The 24,372-nt window shown below is 49.4% G+C and overlaps 1 protein-coding gene across 4 annotated transcripts in view; it reads right to left on the reverse strand.

Annotated features, from left to right (window-relative positions):
* The window catches only part of CORO2A (coronin 2A), a 65,393-nt gene extending 42,680 nt beyond the window's left edge, over positions 1 to 22,713 (reverse strand). The window contains exons 1-2 of one of the 4 annotated variants that reach the window (XM_024995963.2): positions 21,644 to 22,713; positions 21,487 to 21,565 (exon numbers count right to left, since the gene is read on the reverse strand). In XM_024995963.2, the coding sequence (XP_024851731.2) occupies positions 21,487 to 21,565; positions 21,644 to 21,885 (321 nt within the window). In that variant the 5' untranslated portion in view covers positions 21,886 to 22,713. 4 annotated transcript variants of the gene reach the window in all.
* Between the last annotated feature and the right edge of the window lie 1,659 nt (positions 22,714 to 24,372).

Genomic DNA, 24,372 nt, shown 5'->3' on the forward strand with positions numbered 1-24,372 from the left:
TCCAGGAAGATCCCAAGGGCCAGGGAGAAACTGGACCCACGTGCTACAGCTACTGAAGCCCACAGGCCTGGAACCCGTGGGCCTGCAATGAGAGAAGACGACATCGTAATGAAAAGCCTGAGCACCACAACAAAGACCAATCTCTCTTACAGTGGTTCTCAAATTTGAGAGCACATCAGGGTTTCCTGGAAAGCTGATTACTACCCAGACTGCTGGGCCCATCCTTGAGTTTCTGATTCAGCAAGTCTGGGGTGGATCCTGAGAATCCTGCATTTTTAGCAAGTTCCCAGGCAGCACTGATGCAGCTGGTTCAGGGGCCACTGTGAGAACCACCGCTTTACAGCCCTGCTCTGTGATTTACAGAGACCTTCCCATTCACTGTTTAATTCACTCCTCACAACCACCCTGGGGTGGGGAGAACCAGCCCTACTTCCTGGATGGAGCAAGCTGCACTCAGCTGGGAGCGACGGAGGCACTTTCCTGAGGTTACACAACAAGAGGGAACCTGACCTCCAATGACTGTGAGCACACAGCCACATCCTAACTCGGGGCTACTGGGGCCCTGGTCCTGGGCTTTCTTTCTCCAGCATTCTTTCAATACACAAATGCAGTTCAGGTCAGCATTAAGAATTGGACAGGTGTTCTCACGACAGCTTCTGAACAGCTATCTGAATAACAGGCATCGAGGGCAGGTGGTCAAGACACTGGCTTCAGAGTCAGAGACCTAGCCACCAACCCAACTCACCTTCCCTGTGTCTCAGCACTACACGGCACCTCCCAACAGCCAGGCTGCTGTGAGATGAGGCAAGTAGTGGGACAGAGACCCTAGCCTTGGCACACAGTGAGGCCTCAATGAACCAGTGGGCACAGACAAGAGCAGTGAGGGATGTAAGGAAGATCCAAAATTTCTCTGCATTTCAGTTTCCTTAACTGTAGACTAGGGTCAAAACCAAAAACTACCTTATAGGGGAATCATAAGGATTCCATGCATTTATCCATTCATGTTGCCTTAGAACAGTACCTGACCCAGGGCAAACTGCGTTAGTGTCCTACGTATGGTCCCTCTGCTAAGCATGATAGTTTAGCACTGAGCGCTCACTTTTCATCCACACACGGAAGCAAACCATTCAAGAATAGAACACAAAACAAAAAAGAAAACATTAAAAATCAAATCAAAACCAAACAAACGAATAGAGTAGGCTGTGAGTGCAGGCGTGCTAAGTTGCTTCCGTCGTGTCTGACTCTGTGGGACCCTATAGACTGTAGCCCATCAAGCCCCTGTGTCCATGCGATTCTTCAGGCAAGAATACTGGAGTGGGTTCCATGCCCTCCTCCAGGGGGATCTTCCCAACCCAGGGATCAAACCCGCATCTCTTGTCTCCTGCGTTAGCAGAAGGATTCTCTACCACTAGTGCCATCTGGGAAGCAGGCTGCTGTTGCTGCTAAGTCGCTTCAGTCATGTCTGACTGTGTGACCCCATAGACGGCAGCCCAACAGGCTCCCCCATCCCTGGGATTCTCCAGGCAAGAACACTGGAGTGGGTTGCCATTTCCTTCTCCAAGGCATGAAAGTGAAAAGGGAAAGTAAAGTCGCTCAGTTGTGACCGACTCTTTGAGACCCCATGGACTGCAGCCCATCAGGCTCCTCCATCCATGGGATTTTCCAGGCAAGAGTACTGGAGTGGGGTGCCATTGCCTTCTCCGCCAGAGCAGGCTATGCGCAGTCAAATGAATGTGCTTCATGACACAGAACAGTACACTTAAAAATGGTTAAAACGATACATTTGATGTTTTGTGTATTTTACCACAATAATAATAATAATAATAAAAAGATAAAAAGAAACAGCAGCCCCATATTAGAGTGCCCAGCTCTCCTGCACTCCTCCACTGTCTCTGCCCCTGCTTCCATGCTTGTTTTCCCAGGGAGCTCCTGCTTCTTTCAACCCTCCCTGAACTCTGTCCTTAGAGTTGGTCCCTGGTGTACCTTCGGGGGGCAGGACAGGTTGGTTCGCCCCTCACCTTTCCATTCCGGGCTAGTCAGGGCCTCCTCTGCCTAGGCCTCCCGCAGAAGGGGCCCTATGGGGGACGATTCTCACTACTCTTCCAGGCGAGTGCCTTCAGGACAGCCTCGCCCTGCTCCCAGAAGAGGGTGGATCTTCCATCGACCTCCCTCTGGCTTGCTGGCCCTCTCTGTGGAGCTGGCTCTGCTCCTCATGGTGAAGGAAGGGGCCTCTTGAGGGAGCAGTGCCCTCAGTGATCAGCACATGCTCCCACCGGGCTTCGGCTGGAGCCCTGCTCTGTGCAGGGAAGGTGCACAGTTACTGAGACCAGGGCTTGGGCTCCAGTCTGCTCTGCCGTCTTTTGCTGTGTGACCCTGCTCAAGTCATTGTCCCTCTCTGGGCCTCAATGCCCCAGCCATAAAATGCAAACGTGCATCCCTGCCTGAGACCCTCCTAAGGCTTTAGGGAAGCACTGAAGGGAGAATAGAGGCAAAGGTGCTTTCTTTCTTTATTATACGACATGACCATGTTGAGAGATGGCAGAGCAGTGGTTACAGACACAGGTGGGAGCCCGCCTACTGGGGTTGAATATCAGCACCTCCTCATACCAGCTGGAAGACCTTGGACAGGTTAGTCAATCTCTCTAGACCTCAGGTTTCCCATCTATAAAATGGCGTGGTAATTAATAAACGAATTCATATCTGACAAGCACTTACAGTACTGCCTGGCACACGGTAGTTAGTCACTAAGTCGTGTCCAACTCTTTGTGACCCCATGGACTGTAGTCTGCCAGGCTCCTCTGTCCATGGAATTTCTCCAGGCAAGAATACTGGAGTGGGTTGCCATTTCCTACTCCAGGGGATCTTCCCAACCCAGGGATCGAACCTGGGTCTCCTTCATTGCAGGCAGTTTCTTTACCGGTAGTCTGAGCCACTAGAGAAGTCAAAAAAGTGCTAGTTGCTCAGTCAAATGCAAGATAAATTCAAAATAAGTAACAGCAGCTCCACCGTGGGACAGATCTAGAGTACTCTGCTAAAACACAAGAATGTATATAACAAAACAGAAGCAGATTCACAGACATAGAGAACAAACTAGTGATTTCCAGTGGGGAGAGGGAATGGGGAGCTGGGGCATGGGATTAAGAGACACAAACTACTATGGATAACATAAATAAGCACCAGGGATATATTGCACAACACAGGGAGATATAGCCATTATTTTTTAGTAACTTTATCTGGAGTATAATCTATATAAACATATTGAATCACTATGTTGTACACCTGAAACTAATAAAATATTTTAAGATGCCTATACTCAATAAAAATAATTTAAAAAATAAGTAATAACTTCTATCGACTACTCACTGTGAGGAGGCACGGTTTTAAACTGTTTACCTGTATTAATGGATTGAAATGAACATTTAGCAAAAATGAGTCAGGACTTTGAACAGGGCTTACAGATTAAACCAGAAGCACAAAGAGCCCATGTTCCTTTTCTCTTCAAAGAGGCGACACCTAAAGACCTAAAGATCCAGGGATGGGAGGGGTCATCTGTGCTCAGAGCCAGGAAAATCTCCTTAACTGGAGGAAAACAGAGGAAGCCTTGCGCCCCTCCCCCACCCTCAGCAAAGATTTCGAATCTAAAGCTCTAATTCTTATCTAATCTAATTCTTAGCCAGGCCCACTAACTCCCTCTGTCAAATGATCTTATTACATCTGGAGGGAAGAAACAGACACAGCATCCCAGGACTGCCCAGGGTCAGGGACCCATAGGGGCATGTAGCCCAGCTCTCCACTCTCCTTTTCCACACCATTCCATCTGAAAAGTCTGCAGATCTAGGCTTGCCCCATTCTACTGTGGAGAAGCTCACCGCTTCCGGGGACAGAAGAGCTCAATGATTAGACTTCCTCCTTTTATGAAGCGGAAATCTACAGTTTCCTCCACAGCCCTGTCTCCATCCCTGGAGCCTCACCAATCACATCCGTTTCTCTGCCTCACAGTGGCCCTTCCAGAGACCTGAGGCACCTGATCACCTGTCCCCGGGGTGGCTCTTCTCCAGGTTGGGAGTTTCCTGGGTGACTTAGTTTCCCATCTCCCCATTTTGGTTACCTCCCAGTAATGCTCCAAGCTGTCCCCATCTCTCACCCAGTTTGGAAGGATCATAGCCAAACCCTCCAGATGGAGGCTAAGAACCACTCAGCAGAGCAGGTCTCCAAAAATAACCCAGACTTTGCATCTCAGAGAAGCAGAACTGGCCAGACCCCACAGAGATCATGAGGTACAGATGGGGAAACTGACTACTGTGCCCAGGGCCACCCACACAGGGCAGAGCCAGGAACAGGATCCAGGTCTCCAGCCCTCAAGCCTAGGAGAGTCCTCTAAGATGGGGAACAAAGTTTCCTTTGATCCTGCATCTGGATACAGTGTCAAATATTTTTTCCTTATCTGTGTTGCTGTTCTCGAAGGAACAAATTCCAAGGATAGCTGGGGAAGAAGGTCTTCTAATTGTGAGGCCGAGGGTCATATCCCCTAGCTAGGGTCTCCCAAGGCTCAGCCCTTTGGAAGGTGGGCTGTCTTTCTCCAGAGTAAGGTTCAGACTGGGGGAGATGGGGCTCCTTAGGAGAAGGAGAGGAGACAGACCCCAAGTCTTTGCCGCTAGAAAGTCCAGCAGAGCATGAAGGGTAAACTAAAGCACATCAACTCAACTCAACTCATATTTTCTAAGTTCCTAGTTGGAGACAGACCCTTATGCTGGGCTCTGTGGGCCCAGAGGGAGTCTTGGAGTCTCTGCCCCTGACACAGGAAGAAAAATGAACAAATCGCATCCCACTCAAACAAAGGACGATCACAAACGTGGTGGTGTGTTAAGAAGTGGCAGCAGCAACGAAAAGACCAGGAAGTTAGAGCAGTGGCACCCAAAATGTTTTGATCATTTACTACTTTCAAAGGGAAAAAGATTGAGCTCACCCACCCAAATATATTACATACAAGTAAACATGGGCTTCCCTGTAACTCAGATGGTTAAGAATCTGCCTGCAATGTGGGAGATGTGGGTTCGACCCCTGGGTAGGGAAGATCCCCTGGAGAAGGGAATGGCTACTCACTCCAATATTCTTGCCTGGAGAATTCCATGAACAGAGAAGGCTGGCAAGCTATAGTCCATGGGGTCCCAAAGAGGTGGACACGACTGAGTGACTAACACTTATGCACTAACAGACATAAGGTACAATCTATACAAGAGGCAAGATTTAATATTAACCAGAGTGACTAAATCTCTACTTCAAATAGTGTCCTCCCCCTCAAAAAATCTTGGACTAACTTCTTGCCTCATGGTTGTTTTTTTTTTCCCTTTCCTTGTGGGTGATGAACTGATTGTGCTAAAAATCCAAGTGTTCATTCTCCCATTCTCTTATCCTCATGCACTAGCATTATCAGAATTCCTAACAATTCAGTGTCCTGGTAGGAATCTTTTAAAATCACTTGCCCATTTATTGAGGGTTAGTTTAGTTAAAACTAGTCAATATAATCCACAAATCCAATCTGGATTAATTAATCTAGATTGACCTGAACTGACGGACCAGGTTAATCAGTTGAGATAACCTGCCTAAATTGAACTAAAGAGTGGGGTATCCTTATCACCCCTTTCTGAGACTTCTGGAGACATGAGACATGAGGCTGCCTGACCCCTTCTTGGAGAGGGGGTCAGTGTGTCTACACCTGGCAAATGATGGCAAACTTCAATTATTTTCTTGTTTAGATAATATTTTTTCCTGCACTGCACTGAGCATTTTGCGTACCTTCTTGGATGCCACCAGAATAGAAAACAGGGAGATGCTCAGAGAAGATATTCAGGCTGCAAGGGCCGGTAGCGATCAACCAGTTTAACCCCTCATTTTGCAGGTGAAGAAACAAAGACCCAGGAAGGGCTATAACTGGTCCAAGGTCACCAGGCTAGTCAGTGGCCGATCCCAGAGGGACTGCAAATCTCTAGTTGTTGATGGTAACACCTCTCTGTTCTGGCCGCAGTCAGCCCCTTCTGGCCTCTCTCATTGGGCCACAGGCAGCTCCTTGACCTCTTACCCTTGGGGCTGCCTCTCTTGTGATGTAAGATCACCTGCTGGGCGGCAGGGAGATGTGCATCTCAGCAAAGGTTACAAGTGCTACCAGGATGGAGGACATGGTGTCTCAGTAGGCCATGGTTCTGAGAGTCACTCTGAAGCCTCAGTTTTGTTATCTGTGAAATGGGACTAATCAGGTTCAGCTGTTGTCTGAGTGCCCATGTGGTCCTGGGAACATGTCTATACAGACAAGTAACCCCAAAGGCTATTACTACTGTCCTTATTACTACCGCACAATTGCACTCATCTCACACACTAGCAAAGTAATGATCAAAATTCTCCAAGCCAGGTTTCACCAATACGTGAACCGTGAACTTCCTGATGTTCAAGCTGGTATTAGAAATGGCAGAGGAACCAGAGATCAAATTGCCAACATCCGCTGGATCATGGAAAAAGCAAGAGAGTTCCAGAAAAACATCTATTTCTGCTTTATTGACTATGCCAAAGCCTTTGACTGTGTGGATCACAATAAACTGTGGAAAATTCTGAAAGAGATGGGAATACCAGACCATCTGACCTGCCTCTTGAGAAACCTGTATACAGGTCAGGAAGCAACAGTTCGAACTGGACATGGAACAACAGCCTGGTTCCAAATAGGAAAAGGAGTACGTCAAGGCTGTATATTGTCGCCCTGCTTATTTAACTTATGTGCAGAGTACATCATGAGAAGCACTGGACTGGAAGAAGCACAAGCTGGAATCAAGATTGGCGGGAGAAATATCAATAACCTCAGATATGCAGATGACACCACCCTTATGGCAGAAAGTGAAGAGGAACTAAAAAGCCTCTTGATGAAAGTGAAAGTGGAGAGTGAAAAAGTTGGCTTAAAGCTCAACATTCAGAAAACGAAGATCATGGCATCCGGTCCTGTCACTTCATGGGAAATAGATGGGGAAACAGTGGAAACAGTGTCAGACTTTATTTTTTTGGGCTCCAAAATCACTGCAGATGGTGAGTGCAGCCATGAAATTAAAAGATGCTTACTCCTTGGAAGGAAAGTTATGACCAACCTAGATAGCATATTCAAAAGCAGAGACATTACTTTGCCAACAAAGGTCTGTCTAGTCAAGGCTATGGTTTTTCCTGTGGTCATGTGTGGATGTGAGAGTTGGACTGTGAAGAAGGCTGAGCGCCGAAGAATTGATGCTTTTGAACTGTGGTGTTGGAGAAGACTCTTGAGAGTCCCTTGGACTGCAAGGAGATCCAACCAGTTCATTCTGAAGGACATCAGCCCTGGGATTTCTTTGGAGGGAATGATGCTGAAGCTGAAACTCCAGTACTTTGGCCACCTCATGAGAAGAGCTGACTCATTGGAAAAGACTCTGATGCTGGGAGGGATTGGGGGCAAGAGGAGAAGGGGACGACAGAGGATGAGATGGCTGGATGGCATCACTGACTCGATGGATGTGAGTCTGAGTGAACTCCGGGAGTTTGTGATGGACAGGAAGGCCTGGTGTGCTGGGACTCATGGGGTTGCAAAGAGTCGGACAAGACTGAGCGACTGAACTGAACTGAACTGAACTATTACTCTGGAAGGCTCTGTTTAGGAGGGTGAGATCTGGGGTGCCCTTAGAGCCGGAGCATTCTGTCTCTGACCACCAACTGCAGCCCAGGACACCATAGGACCTGGAGTTCTACAGCACAGTGGTCCCCAGGGTGTGCCAACCCAGGCCTGGTAAGGTGGTGGGCATTTGTAGGCATGGATCCTGGGCCTTCTGAGGTATTGGCTAGAATCCTGCTCCTGTCTCTAGGGCTCTCTTCCCTCCTGCTGTGAAGGGGAAGCTGGGGGTGGGGAGACAACGGCAGTAGGGAGCTGAGCAGTCAGCTGGGTGCAGAAAGTAAGAGGGGCTTTTTCTATAGAGAGCTTAAAAACAATAATAAAATCAACAAAAAGCCTGGCTTCATTATCATGATGTGCTTACAGTTCTAAACAATGTCAGTGATAAAACATTCCTTCCTGCCAGGGTAGGCTGCTCCCACCTCTCTGCCCTTGGTGTCTGGCCAGCATCTGATACTATTCCCTTTAGATTGAGCCAGACCAGACTGTATGTTCACCACATCCCAAACAGGCTCAGTGTGCTTCCCGTGCCAGCCCTCGGCTTCTGCTGTTCCTTTGCCAACATCTCCCTCCTTACCACTCTGTATGTCCAGCTGCTACAAGGCCCAGCTTAGATGCTTACTCTTCCAGGAAGTCTTCCCACATGCAGTTCTAGCCATCCCCTAGCTGGCTCTGACTATCCTCCCAAGATGCAGACTAAGTGCTGCCATGTTCTCAGCTTGAGAGCAAGATAAGTGAAAGGGATTACCCTCTGAAATCTGGAATCCACAGGACAGAAAACCATACCAGGGAGTCACTTCTCAGCTGTGTGACTTCAGACGAGCCCCACGACTGAAAACAGTCCGACCCGCTTCCAGAGTCACTAGTTCAAGCACCCCTTGCTGACCACACCCTCCCTGCTTCCAGCTTCTTGGCACTTCCAGATGTGACCCATCCTCTGTCATCACCCCTGAAAAGTGAAAGTGAAGTCGTGTCCGACTCTTTGCGACCCTGTGGACTGTAGCCTACCAGGCTCCTCTGTCCATGGGATTTTCCAGGCAATAATACTAGAGTGGATTGCCATTTACTTCTCTAGGGGATTTCCCAAACGAGGGATTGAACCCGGGTCTCCCGCATTGTAGACAGACGCTTTACTGTCTGAGCCACCAGGGAAGTCTCACCCCTGATGGATCAATAAAAAACAGGTTCAGGCTCAAGGAGAGAGCTTTGGACCAGAGACCCCTCTCCAGGACAACATAATCCCTCAGGCTTGGCTCCAGTTTTTCTGAAAGGCCAGCTTGTAGGATGGTGTCTGGGCCATGTGATATTTGCATACCATGATGCCCATTCCTTGTCCCAGCAACCCAGGAGATCAGGCCAGGCTTCACCCACTGCAGACACCTTCCCCCGTGAGAACTTCCACCACTGGCTTCCTCTGCCTTCTCTCCCCTACCTGCCCATTCTCTCTTCACTCTTTTTTTTCCAGGCAGTTCTGTGGTCTGTCGTCTCACTCTTAACAACACCATAAAATCTTTCTTCCTCCTGACTTCTCTCATCATTATCTGGCAAAACTCTGATGCTGGATGAACCAGGATATCTAAACACTTTGGGGGAAAAAATTGACGGAAACCCACAGGGTGAGATCCTTTTCCACTACTGCCTGTATCCCCCCAGCACCCTTCCCTCTGTGAGTCAGGCCTTTCGAAAGGCACAGTGGGCAAGTGAGATCCCAGCAGTGTGCTCCAGTGAGTGCGTGTGCAGTCACTCAGTCGTGTATGACTCTTAGTGACTCTGTGGACTGTAGCTTGCCAGGCTCCTCTGTCCATGGGCTCCTCCGCCCAGGGGATTCTCCAGGCAGGAATACTGGAGTGGGTTGCCGTTTCCTCCTCTAGGGGATCTTTCCGGCCAGGGATCCAACCCACTTACCCTGCATTGGCAGGCAGATTCTTTAACACTAAGCCATCTGGGAAGCCCCTTTCTCCTTGTATCTAAAGCCAATCCATCATTCACCCCTCCCTCCTCTATGTCCTAAATATCTCTTAAACCATGCACATTGGCTACTGTTCCCACAGCTACCACCGTGTTCTTACCTGGTCACATAGTCTTCGATAGCAAACACCTTGCCCCTGATCTTTTCAAAACATGGAAATTCAAACTTCTCTGGTGATTCAGTGGTTTAAGAATCTGCCTTCCAATGCAAGGGACGTGGGTTTGACCCCTGGTCAGGAAACTAAGATCCCATATGCCACAGAGCAAATAAAGCCTGTGTGACATACCTAGAGAGCCTGTGTGCCACAACCAAGACGAGGCCCAACCGAAAAGAAAAAAAAAGATGGAAATCTGCCCACGCCACTCCAGTCCATTGCTGCAAGGCCTGAAGGGTCTGGCCCACTCTACCTCTCCAGATTCACCTTGGGCAGGGATCTGAGCTACAGACACTTGGGGCTTTGAATTCCTCAACAGCCCATTTCCTCCAGCCTCAGGGCCTTTGCACAGGCTGTTTCTCTGGTCTAGAATGTTCCATTCTCATGGAGCATATTCTACCCTCACCCAGCTACTCCCCTGCTTATCTTTCAGATCTCAGCTCAAAAGTCCTTCCCTTTACAACAGCCTTCTGCAGTGATCCTGGACTAGGCATGTTTCTCCTCTCTGCCTGCTCCATATGCCCTCTCTTTTCCAGGTTTTGTGGGACTCTCTGGGTACTGCACAACTCTCCTTTGATCTGTGAGCTCACTGGGGCAACCCCTAGATTATCTGTTTTGCTCCGTTTGATATCCCTAGCACTGAGCTGTGTGATGCGGAAAGTGATCAATACGTAAACAAAGGTCTTGTTCAAATAAAAATTGAAGAATTACTTATTTAGGGAATGAATGAGTGGGCCCGTCTAGGTGAGGTTGTAGGATTATCTGTGCGGGACAGGCCTCTGCAGTCTCTCTCCAGGGCAGGCCATGGGCCAACCTACTCTTGGAAATGGTCATAACAAGGATGAGATTAATGACTCAGCCAGCAAGCTCTCAAGCCTCCTTCCTGTCCATGAGCTTCTCAGCCCTCCTCCAGGCCCCCCATTACTCAGAGCACCTGGCATTTAATGGCCAGTCCACCAGGGCATTTCTGCACTGGCAATACGTTTACACTGCTGAACATTATTCCCAAGAGTCAGAGCTCAGGAGCTGGTCTTTGGAGTTGGATTAGGAGCAAGTGGTGGAATCCAGTGAAAACAGGGTTCGAATCCTAGCTTTACCTCTGGCTGACTGTGTGATCTTGCAAGCCACTTCATTGGGCCCTGGTTTCCTCATCTGTAGAAAGAGGCCAAGAATATCTAGCCACAAGGTTGCTGCACATATTAAATGAGTGGATATATAGTAAATTAAGAATCTAGGTAGGGGCTGGTCACATGTCATATTTAGCTGATTCTAAGACACACAGTTTTTAAACACACATCTTTGAAACTGGGATGCAGCTTATAGTTTAATTGCTTGCCCTTTTTCTTCCTAATGGATTATAAAACAGTGGTATATCTTACAACAGGCAGTGCTCTGCATTCCATGAAATAGCACTGCTGCTGCTGCTAAGTCGCTTCAGTCGTGTCTGACTCTGTGCGACCCCATAGACGGCAGCCCACCAGGCTCTCCCGTTCCTGGGATTCTCCAGGCAAGAACACTGGAGTGGGTTGCCATTTCCTTCTCCAATGCATGAAAGTCAAAAGTGAAAGTGAAGTCATTCAGTCATGTCCGACTCTTAGCGACCCCATGGACTGCAGCCCACCAGGCTCCTCCGTCCATGGGATTTTCCAGGCAAGAGTACTGGAGTAGGGTGCCATTGCCTTCTCTGTGAAATAGCACAGTAACTCAATTTTTCTATTCTCTTTGCAAAGAGGTCGGACAATTCGTGAGAGTCCCAGGGACCAAAGACTGAGAATCCACATCACTGAGGATGAAGGGTCTTCTGGGGTCTGGCACGCTGAGGTGGAAGCCTGAAGCATCACAGAATCTGAAAGCACAGGCTCCTCCCTAGCCTGGCGGCCTCTGGACCACTTGCAGCTGCCCCAGTCCCACTTGGGGGGGGAGGGTGCGGCCCAAACTCCAGCAGGACCCTCACTTCTCTGGATCTGACTCTATGCTTCTGCTGATGTTGCCCGGGGTCCCTGGCTTTGGGCAGTTAGTCATAATGCTGACTGCTTACCTAAACTTCTAGTCTTTGTCCCAAAAGAGAGCCCTGGGAACCCCTCTGGAGACCCCTGGAGACCTCTCCTCCCATGTGATACCCACATCAAGCCATCCGTGGCCCCTGCGCTCAACTGTTCTGGAAGACCAGCACTGAGGATCCATTCCCCAGGCTTTACCCAGGTTCTCACGCTGTGGGTATCTCCTTAAACCCTCCAGCCTGGTGACAGGAGACTGGCTGGATTACTACATCATCTACATTCCATTTTAACACACATTACATACAGCCACCTCTTTACAGAAATAAAATGTCTATCACAAAAAAAATTCAAAATACAGAAAAAACAAAATTTTGTCATCTAGAGATAATCAACCAGCTTGATGTGTGTTGGGCTGAAAATTCTTCTGTATTTACCTGTGCGTAGATCTAGTCTTTCTTCATATTCCAAACCAAATTCCATAACCAAAATGGGCTCACTCTGTACACTGCTCTTTTCCTTGATTTTCCAGGTAAGACAAATTTGCAGACCTCTCACTACACAAGCTGGTTTCTTCCTGGTGACCTCACCGTGCCCCCCATCCTCTCCATCCCTTCACCTGGCAGGTCCCTAGAGCCCCCCTTGGTCAGGTCCCTGAGGCCCGGCCTGGGTGCCCAGCCTCTAGCAGGGTGCAGGGCTTATGGCCTGAGAGGTTCCTAGGGACACTTGCCCCGCTTCCTCAGGACAAGACTGTGACTGGATCGCACTCACCCTCGGGGCCTCCTCAAAGCACAGCTGCACCCCAGCACAGATACACTCTAGAACCCTTAAATCAAGGGGTGTGAAGTGAATCGTGGCTGTCTGTCCCTGCTGGGCTTGACCACAGACCTTTCAGAACAGACCGAATGTTCTCTTGGACTCAGATGCTGCCTTGATATTCCCCTAAGCCCTGGGGACTTAAGATAGCACAGTAAACAACAGAGAACAGGTGCCTGGCATCCACAGTTCATTGAGTGTTTGCATGCTCTCTGTCCAGTTTAGGTACTCACAACCACCGTATTCATTAAGCAAAGCAAGTGTTTATTATCCCCACTTTACAGATGAGGAGACGGAAGTTCAGAGGTGGGGTAATTTACCCATTGACCTTTCTTGCTTCTCTCCCCTTCAGAGTTTGGCCAACTTCAAATCCCACTAACAACCTGGCCCAAGCATTACTTCCTCCAGGTAGCCTCCCCACTCTACCAGCCTCCCCAGGCTGCATTAGATGCTCCTCCTTAAGGGCCCATAGCTCTGGGGTTTCCCTATCTGAACTGAGCCCCTCACCAGAATGCGTGCCCTTGAAGGTACTGATGGGTCTGGCTTATTCCCATTCTTATTCCCCAGGCACAGTAAAACCTCAATAGATGGCTGCTGAGGGATAACAGATCCCAATAGATGGAATGAAGATGGTTACGATTATTAAGGCAGGAAATGCCCTCCCCACTTTACAGAAGAGGACAAGGGGTAAAAAGAAGGGACAGGACTTGCCTACAGAGCATGTCATTGACCAGCACAGGTCTCCCTCTTCAGAAGGCTCTTTTGTTCCACTGTGTTCCTTGTTGCTTGCCATCTTAGATGCCAAGCCTCTGCTTGGGGTTCATTTTCATCTCCTCCTGCACTGGCTAGGCCTCCCTGGCCAAGCAGGTGTGAAGGGGAGCACTGAGGAGGGGGCTCTGACTGGGAAGGCTTAGTCCCCCAGCCTGGGCCAACACCCTGGGGTAGCCCTAGGAACAGCAAGAGCAGTTGGCTCTCTATTGAGCTCTTCCATGTGCTATGCCCTGTGCCAGAACTTTCCATCTCCATTTCCTTCGTCCTGCAGCTAGCAGGTGGGGAGAGAAGGATCCCGGCCTGAAGCTCACCCAGTGGCAGTGCTGGGATGGGAAGCCAGGGCTGCATCCCTGGCAGCAGGCGGCCCAGGGAGTTTGCTGGCACCAGCGCCAGAAACAAATGCACAGTCAGAGTACCAGAGACAACTCCCAGGGGGCCTGCAGGCTTGGCAAGGTCCCAAACTCTCCCCCACTACCCTAGTCACCTCCCAGCAAGGCTGCTGGAGGGCTGAGATTCTTGGGCCCAGGGAAGACAGGCGCGCCCTGGAAATGCCCAGCACTCTGTATGTGTAGGTCATGGCACCTGCCAGCCCCCTGCAAGCTCTGGGCTCAAGGCCAAGCTGGAAGCAGCTGTCATATCAACTCTACAAATCCTCAGCTCCCTGTTTCTTCTTAGAATGAGATCACACATATCTGCTCCCAACTGGCTGAGAGATGCTAACTAAACAAGGCCTCATCTTTCACTGGGTCTTAACTTCCCTGTCTGTGAAATGATGCTGGGGGTGGGGTGAGTGGAGGCTGTGTGTCTCAATAAACTTACCAATGGACATTCTAATTTGCCTACAGGCAACGTAGCTCAGTGATTAAGACCCTGAACACTGGAGTCAGATGATATGGGTCCAAATGTATGACCCTGGGCAAGCTGCCCAACCACTCTGGGCCTCAGTGTCCTTATCTGTGAAATGGGGATAACAGTAGAAAAAGAGACAAAGTAGACATTACTAAAATGTTTATATTGATTATCTGAGATAAAAAGAGAAGACTGAGTGATTTATTTTGTTTTCCTCTCTTTTTTCTAAATTCTCTATTATCATCAAATATTTATAACAGAAAAAACAAATATACTTTCTTGGCAAATTAACTTCATTGAGACATAATTCACATATAATCTAATACACCCATTAAAAATAATAAGTAATAGTAACTTATTCTATAGATTGTTTTGAAGATTGACTGGGCCAGTTAAAATCTTAGATGGCGCCTGAAACAAAAGAGGTGCTGTTAAGAATTTGTTAATACCAAAATCAGATTGATTATATTCTTTGCAGCCAAAGATGGAGAAGCTCTATACAGTCAGCAAAAACAAGACCAGGAGCTGACTGTGGCTCAGATCATGAACTCCTTATTGCCAAATTCAGACTTAAAATGAAGAAAGTAGTAAGGAAAATCACTAGACCATTCAGATATGACCTAAATCAAATCCCTTACGATATACAGCGAAAGTGAGAAATAGGTTCAAGGGATTATATCTGATACACAGAGCGTCTGAAGAACTATGGATGGAAGTTCATGACAAAGAACTATTGACGGAGGGATCAAGACCATCCCCAAGAAAAAGAAATGCAAAAAGGCAAAATGCTGTCTGAGGAGGCCTTACAAATAGCTGTGAAAAGAAGAGAAACGAAAAGCAAAGGAGAAAAGGAAAGATATAAGCATCTGAATGCAGAGCTCCAAGGAATAGCAAGAAGAGATAAGAAAGCCTTCCTCAGTAATCAATGCAAAGAAATAGAGGAAAACAACAGAATGGGAAAGACTAGAGATCTCTTCAAGAAAATTAGAGATACCAAGGGGACATTTCATGCAAAGATGGGCTCGATAAAGGACAGAAATGATATGGACCTAACAGAAGCAGAAGATATTAAGAAGAGGTGGCAAGAATACACAGAAGAACTACCCAAAAAAGATCTTCACGGCCCAGATAATCACGATGGTGTGATCACTCATCTAGAGCCAGACATCCTGGAATGTGAAGTCAAGTGGGCCTTAGAAAGCATCACTACGAACAAAGCTAGTGGAGGTGATGGAATTCCAGTTGAGCTATTCCAAATCCTAAAAGATGATGATGTGAAAGAGCTGCACTCAATATGCCAGCAAATTTGGAAAACTCAGCAGTGGCCACAGCAATGGAAAAGGTCAGTTTTCATTCCAATCCCAAAGAAAGGCAATGCCAAAGAATGCTCAAACTACCGCACAATTGCACTCATCTCACATGCTGGAAAAGTAATGCTCAAAATTCTCCAAGCCAGGCTTCAGCAATACGTGAACTGTAAACTTCCTGATGTTCAAGCTGGTTTTAGAAAAGGCAGAGGAACCAGAGATCAAATTGCCAACATCCGCTGGATCATGGAAAAAGCAAGAGAGTTCTAGAAAAACATCTATTTCTGCTTTATTGACTATGCCAAAGCCTTTGACTGTGTGGATCACAATAAACTGTGGAAAATTCTGAAAGAGATGGGAATAGCAGACCACCTGATCTGCCTCTTGAGAAATCTGTATGCAGGTCAGGAAGCAACAGTTCGAACTGGACATGGAACAACAGACTGATTCCAAATAGGAAAAGGAGTACATCAAGGCTGTATATTGTCACCCTGCTTATTTAACTTATGTGCAGAGTACATCATGAGAAACGCTGGACTGGAAGAAACATAAGCTGGAATCAAGATTGCCGGGAGTAATATCAATAACCTCAGATATACAGATGACACCACCCTTATGGCAGAAAGTGAAGAGGAACTCAAAAGCCTCTTGATGAAAGTGAAAGTGGAGAGTGAAAAAGTTGGCTTAAAGCTCAACATTCAGAAAATTAAGGTCATGGCATCTGGTCCCATCATTTCATGGGAAATAGATGGGGAAACAGTGGAAACAGTGTCAGACTTTATTTGTTTGGGCTCCAAAATCACTGCAGATGGTGAGTGCAGCCATGAAATTAAAAGACGCTTACTCCTTGGAAGGAAAGTTATGACCAACCTAGATAGCATATTTAAAAGCAGAGACATTACTTTGCTAACAAAGGTCTGTCTCGTCAAGGCTATGGTTTTTCCTGTGGTCATGTATGGATGTGAGAGTTGGACTGTGAAGAAGGCTGAGCGCCGAAGAATTGATGCTTTTGAACTGTGGTGTTGGAGAAGACTCTTGAGAGTCCCTTGGACTGCAAGGAGATCCAACAAGTTCATTCTGAAGGAGATCAGCCCTGGGATTTCTTTGGAAGGAATGACGCTAAAGCTGAAACTCCAGTACTTTGGCCACCTCATGTGAAGAGTTGACTCATTGGAAGACTCTGATACTGGGAGGGATTGGGGGCAAGAGGAGAAGGGGACGACAGAGGATGAGATGGCTGGATGGCATCACTGACTCGATGGACGTGAGTCTGAATGAACTCCAGGAGTTGGTGATGGACAGGGAGGCCTGGCATGCTGCGATTCATGGGGTCTCGAAGAGTCGGACATGACTGAGCGACTGATCTCATCTGATCTGATCTGAGCGACTGAACTGAACTGACTGAAATAAATAAGGCCCAAAGCCAGCATGGTTTCCTCCTCCTCTGGCTTGGATTCCTATTTCACCCCAAGGACCAAGCTCAGCAGATCCTCTGCCCCCATGTTCAATGGTTCACGCTGTCCTGGTCCAGCTTCATCATTCCAGCCCTAGACTCTTTCCACAGCCTTCTCTCTGTACAGCAAAAGAATCGCAGTAACACTCAAATGTGGCCATGTTCTTTCCTTGTTCAAAGCTTTCCATGGCTCCTACTAGGCTTGACCAAAAGCCCTAGCTCCTCTATGAGACAATGTTTCACCAAGTTACTGAAACTCTCTGTATCTCTCTTCCTTTAAATGAAAAAGAGAAAAATCATACCTCCCTCAAACTTACAGAATTCCATACTGCATGAGACGGGGTACACAATCTGACCACGGGCCTCCCTCACTTGTGTCCTCTTCCCTCTTACCACTACTCTAGTCAGCTCTTCCTGAAGGTGCCAAGCATGGTCCTACCTTAGGGCTTTTGCACTGGTCATTCCTTTCACCTGGACAGCTCTTCCCCCAGGAATCGGCTAAGCCTTCTTCCAAAGGTCACCTTCTCAGTGATTCTCCCCACCAACTATTTGAAACCACAACTCTTCCCTTTCATTCTCCCTCACACACTTGAAATATCCTTTTATGTTTTATTTGGTCCATCTCATTTATCACCAGCTATTTTATTTGTCTGTCTTATTTTCCTATGAGACTTAAGCTCCTTTAAGACAGATTTTTTTTTTTAGTCTATTTTGTGTACTGTCAAGAACCCCTCCTCACCATACCTAGAAAATAACCTAGTGCAGTGAAGGTGTTTAATAAATGAAAAGTTGAATGATCAAATGTGAAGCCCTTAGGAAAATCGGGCAGGTGGTAACTACTCAATAAATATTAGCTTATTATTATTGTTATTGATAATCCAAGGCAAGGCTCCCATGTTCTTCCTCCATGACTTCTGTGAGCTTACACAGTAATCTAATCACTCTTTCCCCCACAGCACCCTGCCAATCTCTCAATTATATGGTAAGGAACACACTGCTTTTTAATTATATCTTTTTCCATTCAGGCTGAACCAAATAAAATGGCCATTTCTTGTTAAGTCAAAAGTAGCCAGATATTGGCCTTTTCACATAGTTTAACTTAATACGTTTCCCATGGTGGCCTGCAAGCCCCCGGGAGGCACCTCAAGGGCTAACACAGTAGGTGTCCTGTAAATGTTTGCTCCAACTCCTGGCCCTTCATAATAGATGTGATTGCTAAACACCTATAATCTGTTCTGAAGGAGGCAACATAAAACAATACATGGAGAATCTTGGTGAATTATTTTCTGATCCTCCTGGAAAATCTCTGTCCTCTAAAATAATCCAGGTTCTGGACATTTTGCGGTAACAAAGCTCTAAGGCTGAGGGAAACCCCTTCCCTAGAAGAAAAATGCTAGCTAGTTGTTTGCCTCTAAGAGGATTTATTTAATGATGGGGTCATGGGGTAGGGAGGCTGGAACATTCTTTGGTTATCCTTGTGTTCCCTGCTCCTCCTAATAAAGGCTTCTGCTATGGAGATTTGCTCAGTCTAGAACGTGAGTTGTCCAGAGCTCAAGGAAATTCAGCAATCACTGAATCTACCCCACTTCACAGGTAGGGGAAGTGAGGTGCAGAAGAGGGCAGGAATTGACCTGAGCTCACAGGATGGGGTGAGGAAGAACCTTCGCTGAATGTATGCTGACTTGAGTCTTGGGGCTTTTCCTCTGGACCACACTGCTCCTGTGTTAGCCAGACTCTGGTATTGGAAACTTCAGTATCATTATTTTAAAAGCTGTACTTTTTAAATGAAATGCTTATTCAGCCGTAGTAAAACACCAAGCGCTTCTTTACCATAAGATAACTTCTTGTAAATAACAGCACTACACTCATCTCTCCTATAATTACTTCCTTAGGGCAAAGTCCTCAAAGTAGAAGACTAGGGGCAAACGGAAGTTAGGACCATTTTCATGGACTTTTGGAACAAGCTGCCAGATTGCCCTGCAAAATTAAACGCTACTGGAGAATCCCTATAGCTTTACCAGCATAGAGTTTTATCCTTTTACATTTATTTCTGCTAATTTTATAGGAATAAATAGAGTGCTTTCATTTACTATATGGTATGTGTTTTCAGACACACACACACTCAAGTCCTGGAATCAAGATCCCTGGGCTTGGTTGCTTGTCTGCTGTGTGATCTTTGACAAGTCACATCCCCTCCAGGGACAGAGGATATCTATCTGTAAAATGATGGGGTTGAATGAGATGATTTTTTAAGATTCCTTTCAGCTTAGATATTTCATAATTCCATGGTGCATTTTAAAATTATTGACCTAGGATGACTGTTTAATACCCAGGATCTGCCATAGCTCTAAATCAAGGTCCAAACAGCTTGGACTAGTGGAACAGGAAAACAGAGCCCGAATTACACGCAGGTAGAGATGACAGGAGACATAGGTAGCACTTAAGCCTGTTCGAGGGAGCTGCACTTGAGTGACAGTACAGATACTTAGTCTGCTTTTACGAGGGAATAATAACACTCATCTATGGTCTAGCCTCAAGTCCCGTGCAGCTCCACCATGGCCAGAAGGTGAGGTTGTGGTCACTCTACTTCAGCCTGAGAGTCCCAGACTTGCAGTCAAAGGTACCTCACCCTCAGCAAGTGCTTGGCCAACCTCTGCTCACACACCTCTGAGGACCCAGCGGGCACCCCCTACCCCAGCAGCCTCGCCCTTTTTTTGGCTGTAAGAAAGCTCCCAGGTGAGGGACAGGTCTCGCAGGAGGACAAGGGAGACCAGAAGGCCCAGACCTGATGCTCTGAACCTGCTCCCTCAATCAGGGCGGGTGACAGGAGAGGATACGGTCTGGAGAGAGGCTCCTCTGGCTCCTCTCACTCCAGACCTAAGGCAGCTCACCTGCAGGTAAATCCTAAGGAAGTGGGTTGTGAACAAGCCCCAGGCTGACTACTGCCCTCTCTGGGGCAGACACCTCAGCTCCCTGGTCCCGCCTTTGCTCTCTTCAGCTTCAACAGAAGAAACAATGCTGGATGTGGGGGTATTTATCTCTGAGGTGAACTGACTTAAGAGTCCAGATAACTACCCCAGGGTGGGAGGCAGGGAGGAGTCAGATGTTGTCTGTGTGCTCAGAGCAGGACTAGCAGATCCTAGCTCTGTTTACAGCTAGTGAGATTCCCATAATAAGGGGTGTGCAACTGGACAGCAAGACCTTCCAGAGGGGATCTGACCAAGGGGCTGGGCCAGATGCCAGGATTCTTCTTTACACAGAGAGTCGGGAGCCACACACAGTCCCTCGGACACCTGCTCTGTCCCAGACCCAACCCCACCCAGACATGGCTCTCCTGGTGCTGGAGCCCCTCTGGGGTCCATGCATGGACCTAGCCCTGTCACAGCAGGCTGGGACACCGAGCTGGGCGTCAGCATCTGGTGGGGAAAGGAAGGGAAGGGGAGGGCAGGTTCCACACCATTCCCTAAATCCAGGTGCCTGCACAGGTTTGGTCTAGGCAAGTCTGGGGCCGAGGGCCCCACTACCTCCAACCCAAGGTTCTCGCCGCCCCAGACCGCGAGGTAGACTTGGCTGGCAGACTCTGATGGCCCCACCCTGCATGCCCAGGCCAGCTCCACAGGGACCTGGGGGGTGTCCTCTCCCCTTGCCTATTTCTCGTGCCCGGAAGCTGAGGCCCAGCAGGTTTCTTAGCCAAGAGAGGGTAGAGTACCACACGGGTCCCATGGGGCACCCAGGCCGCTAGCGGGGGCCGGGAGGGAGGCTGACGGGCACGACCAGCCACACCCAGTATGAGCCGCGTTCGTTCCGGGTAGGCTGTGCAGACAGTGCCCATGCGAGCTCCGCGCCGTCGGGAGGCTGGAGCCTGAGGCGGCCCCTACTCTAACAGTCAGGCGAGGAACGTGCCACCACTGCGCCCGCTATTCCGACGGGGAAACTGAGGCCTGGAGAAGAACAGTGCTTTGTGCAAGGTCACGCGGAGGGGCTGGAAGCCAGGTCCCCCGCGCCCCGCCAGGTCCCCCGCGGTGCGCCGAGCCCCAGCATCCCTCCCCAGGCGCTGCAGCCCGGAGGCGCAGCGCGCACACATCGCACAAACCGGGAAGGTATGGCCGGCGGCCCGGGGCCGCCCTACCTTGATGACTGCCGCGCAGGTGGCGGTGGCGGTGACGGCGGCGGCGGCGTCCAGCTCCGACTCCGCGCTCTTCGCCGCCGCCGAGTCCCGGAGCCCAGCGCCGCCGCCTCCTCCTCCCCACCGAAGTCTGCGGGCGGGGCCGGTGGGCGGGGCAAGGGCCAGGCACATGCCCCGCCCTCGCGCCCCGCGAGTTCGCGGGGCCACCCCTCCTTTCTCCAGCCCTCGGCCGCGCTCCTGGCCCCCAGGGCTGGTCCCGGGGCGCGCACACGCGCGCAGAACGGGCGCGCACACCGGCGTGCACACGCCGCAGTGATTGGGGCGGGCTGCCTGGCTAACCGAGCCGAGGCTGAGGACAGTCACACTCGCCTGCCTTCGCGTCCCGCCGCTCCCTCGCCGAGTGGCTTGGAACAAGGGACTCGATCTTCCGGGAGCCTCAGTTTCTCCCCTGGTGAAAAGGAAACAGTAACTGTGTCTGCCTCAGAGAGCTGTTTGAAAATTAGATGAGACGATCTAATTTACCCACCTGGTGAAGTGCGTGCGCAGAGCCTGCCTCGGGAGCAGCGCCCGTTGAACCTGGGCTGGTGGAGTAATTCCTGAGGTTTCTCTGTCCGCCTGCAGGAAGAGGGCGGGGAGGACCCGGAGGACGCCCTTCTTTCTCTCTGCAGCCAGGAGGGGGCGCTGCTGCCCGTTCTCGCCTGCTATGGGGTTTTGCATGCTAGGCACTGGGACAGAGATGGGGGTGGTCCAGCCTTTTAGGAATATCATCAGCTAGCACTTAATGAGCGGGGCACAGTTCTAGGCACCTTCAATGCATCACCATAGTTTATGTCACACAAACCTATGAGGTTACCTGTTACTCATCTATTTTACACATGAGGAAGCTAAGGCACAGAGAGGTTAAAATAGTTTGCCTAAGATCACACAGGTAGTAATTCAACCCTAGGCAGAGTGGTTCCCAAGCCCAAGCTTCTAACTACACTACCACACCACCTCTCTTGTGAAGAGCTCTTTTTTTAGTGGTGTATCTCTAGGAGCTAGAACAGTACGTGGCTCAGTAAGTGTTAATTCACCTCAACGTCTTAATTCACCTAGTGCCAGGGCCAGTAACTGGTGCATCCCCCACCCCCTTGCACTGTCACACATCTGTGCCTTTGTTCATGCTGTCCCCTCTGCCTGGAGTTCTCTTCCCTCACCTCCTACTGTCGTTTCTTCCAGGGCCAGTACCAATGTCCCTCTCTGGGAAGTCTTCCCAGATTCCAGTGGCTGTGCCCTCCCAGCCATGTATCTGCCTTTTACCCCTCTGTGCCATGAGAGTGGGTGGCTGGGACCACGTTTGGGGACAGGCAGGTTGACAGGGACCTTTCTGGGGGGGCCTGGACATATGACCAGTGGGGAGGCCATTGGAGGGCTCTGCAATAGACACACCCTAGGACTCTTCCTAGAGATGCTGTGTAGGTGTGCTTATCCCCCTTCCCCTTCCATCCCCGTAACGCTGATCCATTTGATGAAGACTACCTGCCCAGTAGTCACGTACAGTTGTGAGAGCTGAACTGTGAAGAAGGCAGAGCGCCAAAGAATTGATGGCTTCGAATTGTGGTGCTGGAGAAGACTCCTGAGAGTTCCTTGGGCAGCGAGGAGAGCAAACCAGTCAATCTTAAGGGAAATCAACCCTGAATACTCGCTAGAAAGGACTGATGCTGAAGCTGAGGCTCCAGTATTTTGGTCATCTGATGTGAACAGCTGACTCATTGGAAAAGCCCCTGATGCTGGGAAAGACTGAGGGCAGAAGGAGAGGGTGTTAGAGGATAAGATAGCTGGCTGGATGGCATCATGGATGCAATAGATGTGAACTTGTGAGGGACAGGGAGGCCTGGCATGGTGCAGTCCATGGTGTAGCAAAGAGTCGGACATGACTGGGCAACTGAACATCAACAACACCGGCTGACTATCTGAATTGCACACATGGGGAAACTGAGGCCAGAACGGGAATGACCTATCCAGGGGTCTCTAGCTAGGAAACACACAATAGGTCTGGTCCCAAAGTTGGGTCCATCTGCCAGGACCTTCTATTGGGCCTTATTGCTGATTGAGATAGGCCAGAAATCCAACACCTTCCTGTGTCAGCATGGCCTTTGTTTAATTTGCTGTGTGTTGGGACTTTGCTGGTGGTCCAGTGGTTAAGACTGTGTACTTTGAAGGCAGAGGGTGCAAGTTTCAACCGGTGGTTGGGGAACTAAGATCCTATATGTTGTGCGGTATGGCCAAAATTTCTTTTAAAATTTAACCTGCCACATGTAGGTAAATGTCTTCTGGGTGACAAGAACCTGTTTTTGCATGTGTGTGAGGGAAAGTGGCAAGTTCTCCCCTATCTGCCCAGCATGGAGCTTTCTGTACCATGTGGTCCTGTGCTCATGGCAGGTTGAGCTGAGGAAGGAGGGGACCTGTGCCTGGGAGGATCAGGGTTAGGGGGAGGTTCTGAACATGCGGGAGAGCACCCTGAACACAGGCATCCTGTAGAAGTTAGCATGTATCTCCCACTTTAGGGTTCAGATCTTCCACAGTGGCCCCCTGCTGTTTTGAGGAGCCCCTTTATTCTTAGGATATTGCCCAGGAAGGTTCCCTGGGTAACTCCTTTCCCTCACCTGTAGAATGGAGCGTGTCCTGATTGCTGGGGGCCTCGTGTCTGGGAGAGGGATGCTCTGAGCTAGGGGGCCCACCCCTGGGGTAGGGAGGTGGGGCTGTGAGGGATCAGATCCTCCAGCCAGGAAGGCAACAATCCCTGGGGATGGTGGGGGCGACAGCTGTGGTGCGGGGCCAGGAACCTGACACTGGGGCTGGGCCCCAAATGCCTTTCAGGAAGAGCTGAGGGAGGGTGGGCAGGCTCCCAAGGAGCAGCAGCCGCCCCAGAGATTCTCGGAGTTCGGCCCCCCTACCCCCACCCCAGTCCCTGCTACAGCCTCCCTTGTCAGGTAGATGGTTCTTCCTCCCATTTTCCTTTGCCTGGGGTATCCCCACTCGCCCTCACGGCTCAGGGGGCCATAGGCCAAGCTTGCCCTTTCTCCTGGGTTCTTGGGGGAGGTGTTCTAGCTTGGAGGAGCTCTCCCTGGATTTTCCAGTTAGCAGCCTCTAAGGCTTAAGCATGGCTTAAACACTTGTGGCTTTTGTGACTTTGGGCAAGTTGGCTAACCTCTCTGAGCCGTCTCCTCATCTGTAAACCGAGCTCTGTCGGATGAGTGGGTGCTCTAGGACAGG

Source organism: Bos taurus, chromosome 8, assembly GCF_002263795.3.
Source record: "Bos taurus isolate L1 Dominette 01449 registration number 42190680 breed Hereford chromosome 8, ARS-UCD2.0, whole genome shotgun sequence".
Lineage (NCBI taxonomy): Eukaryota > Metazoa > Chordata > Mammalia > Artiodactyla > Bovidae > Bos > Bos taurus.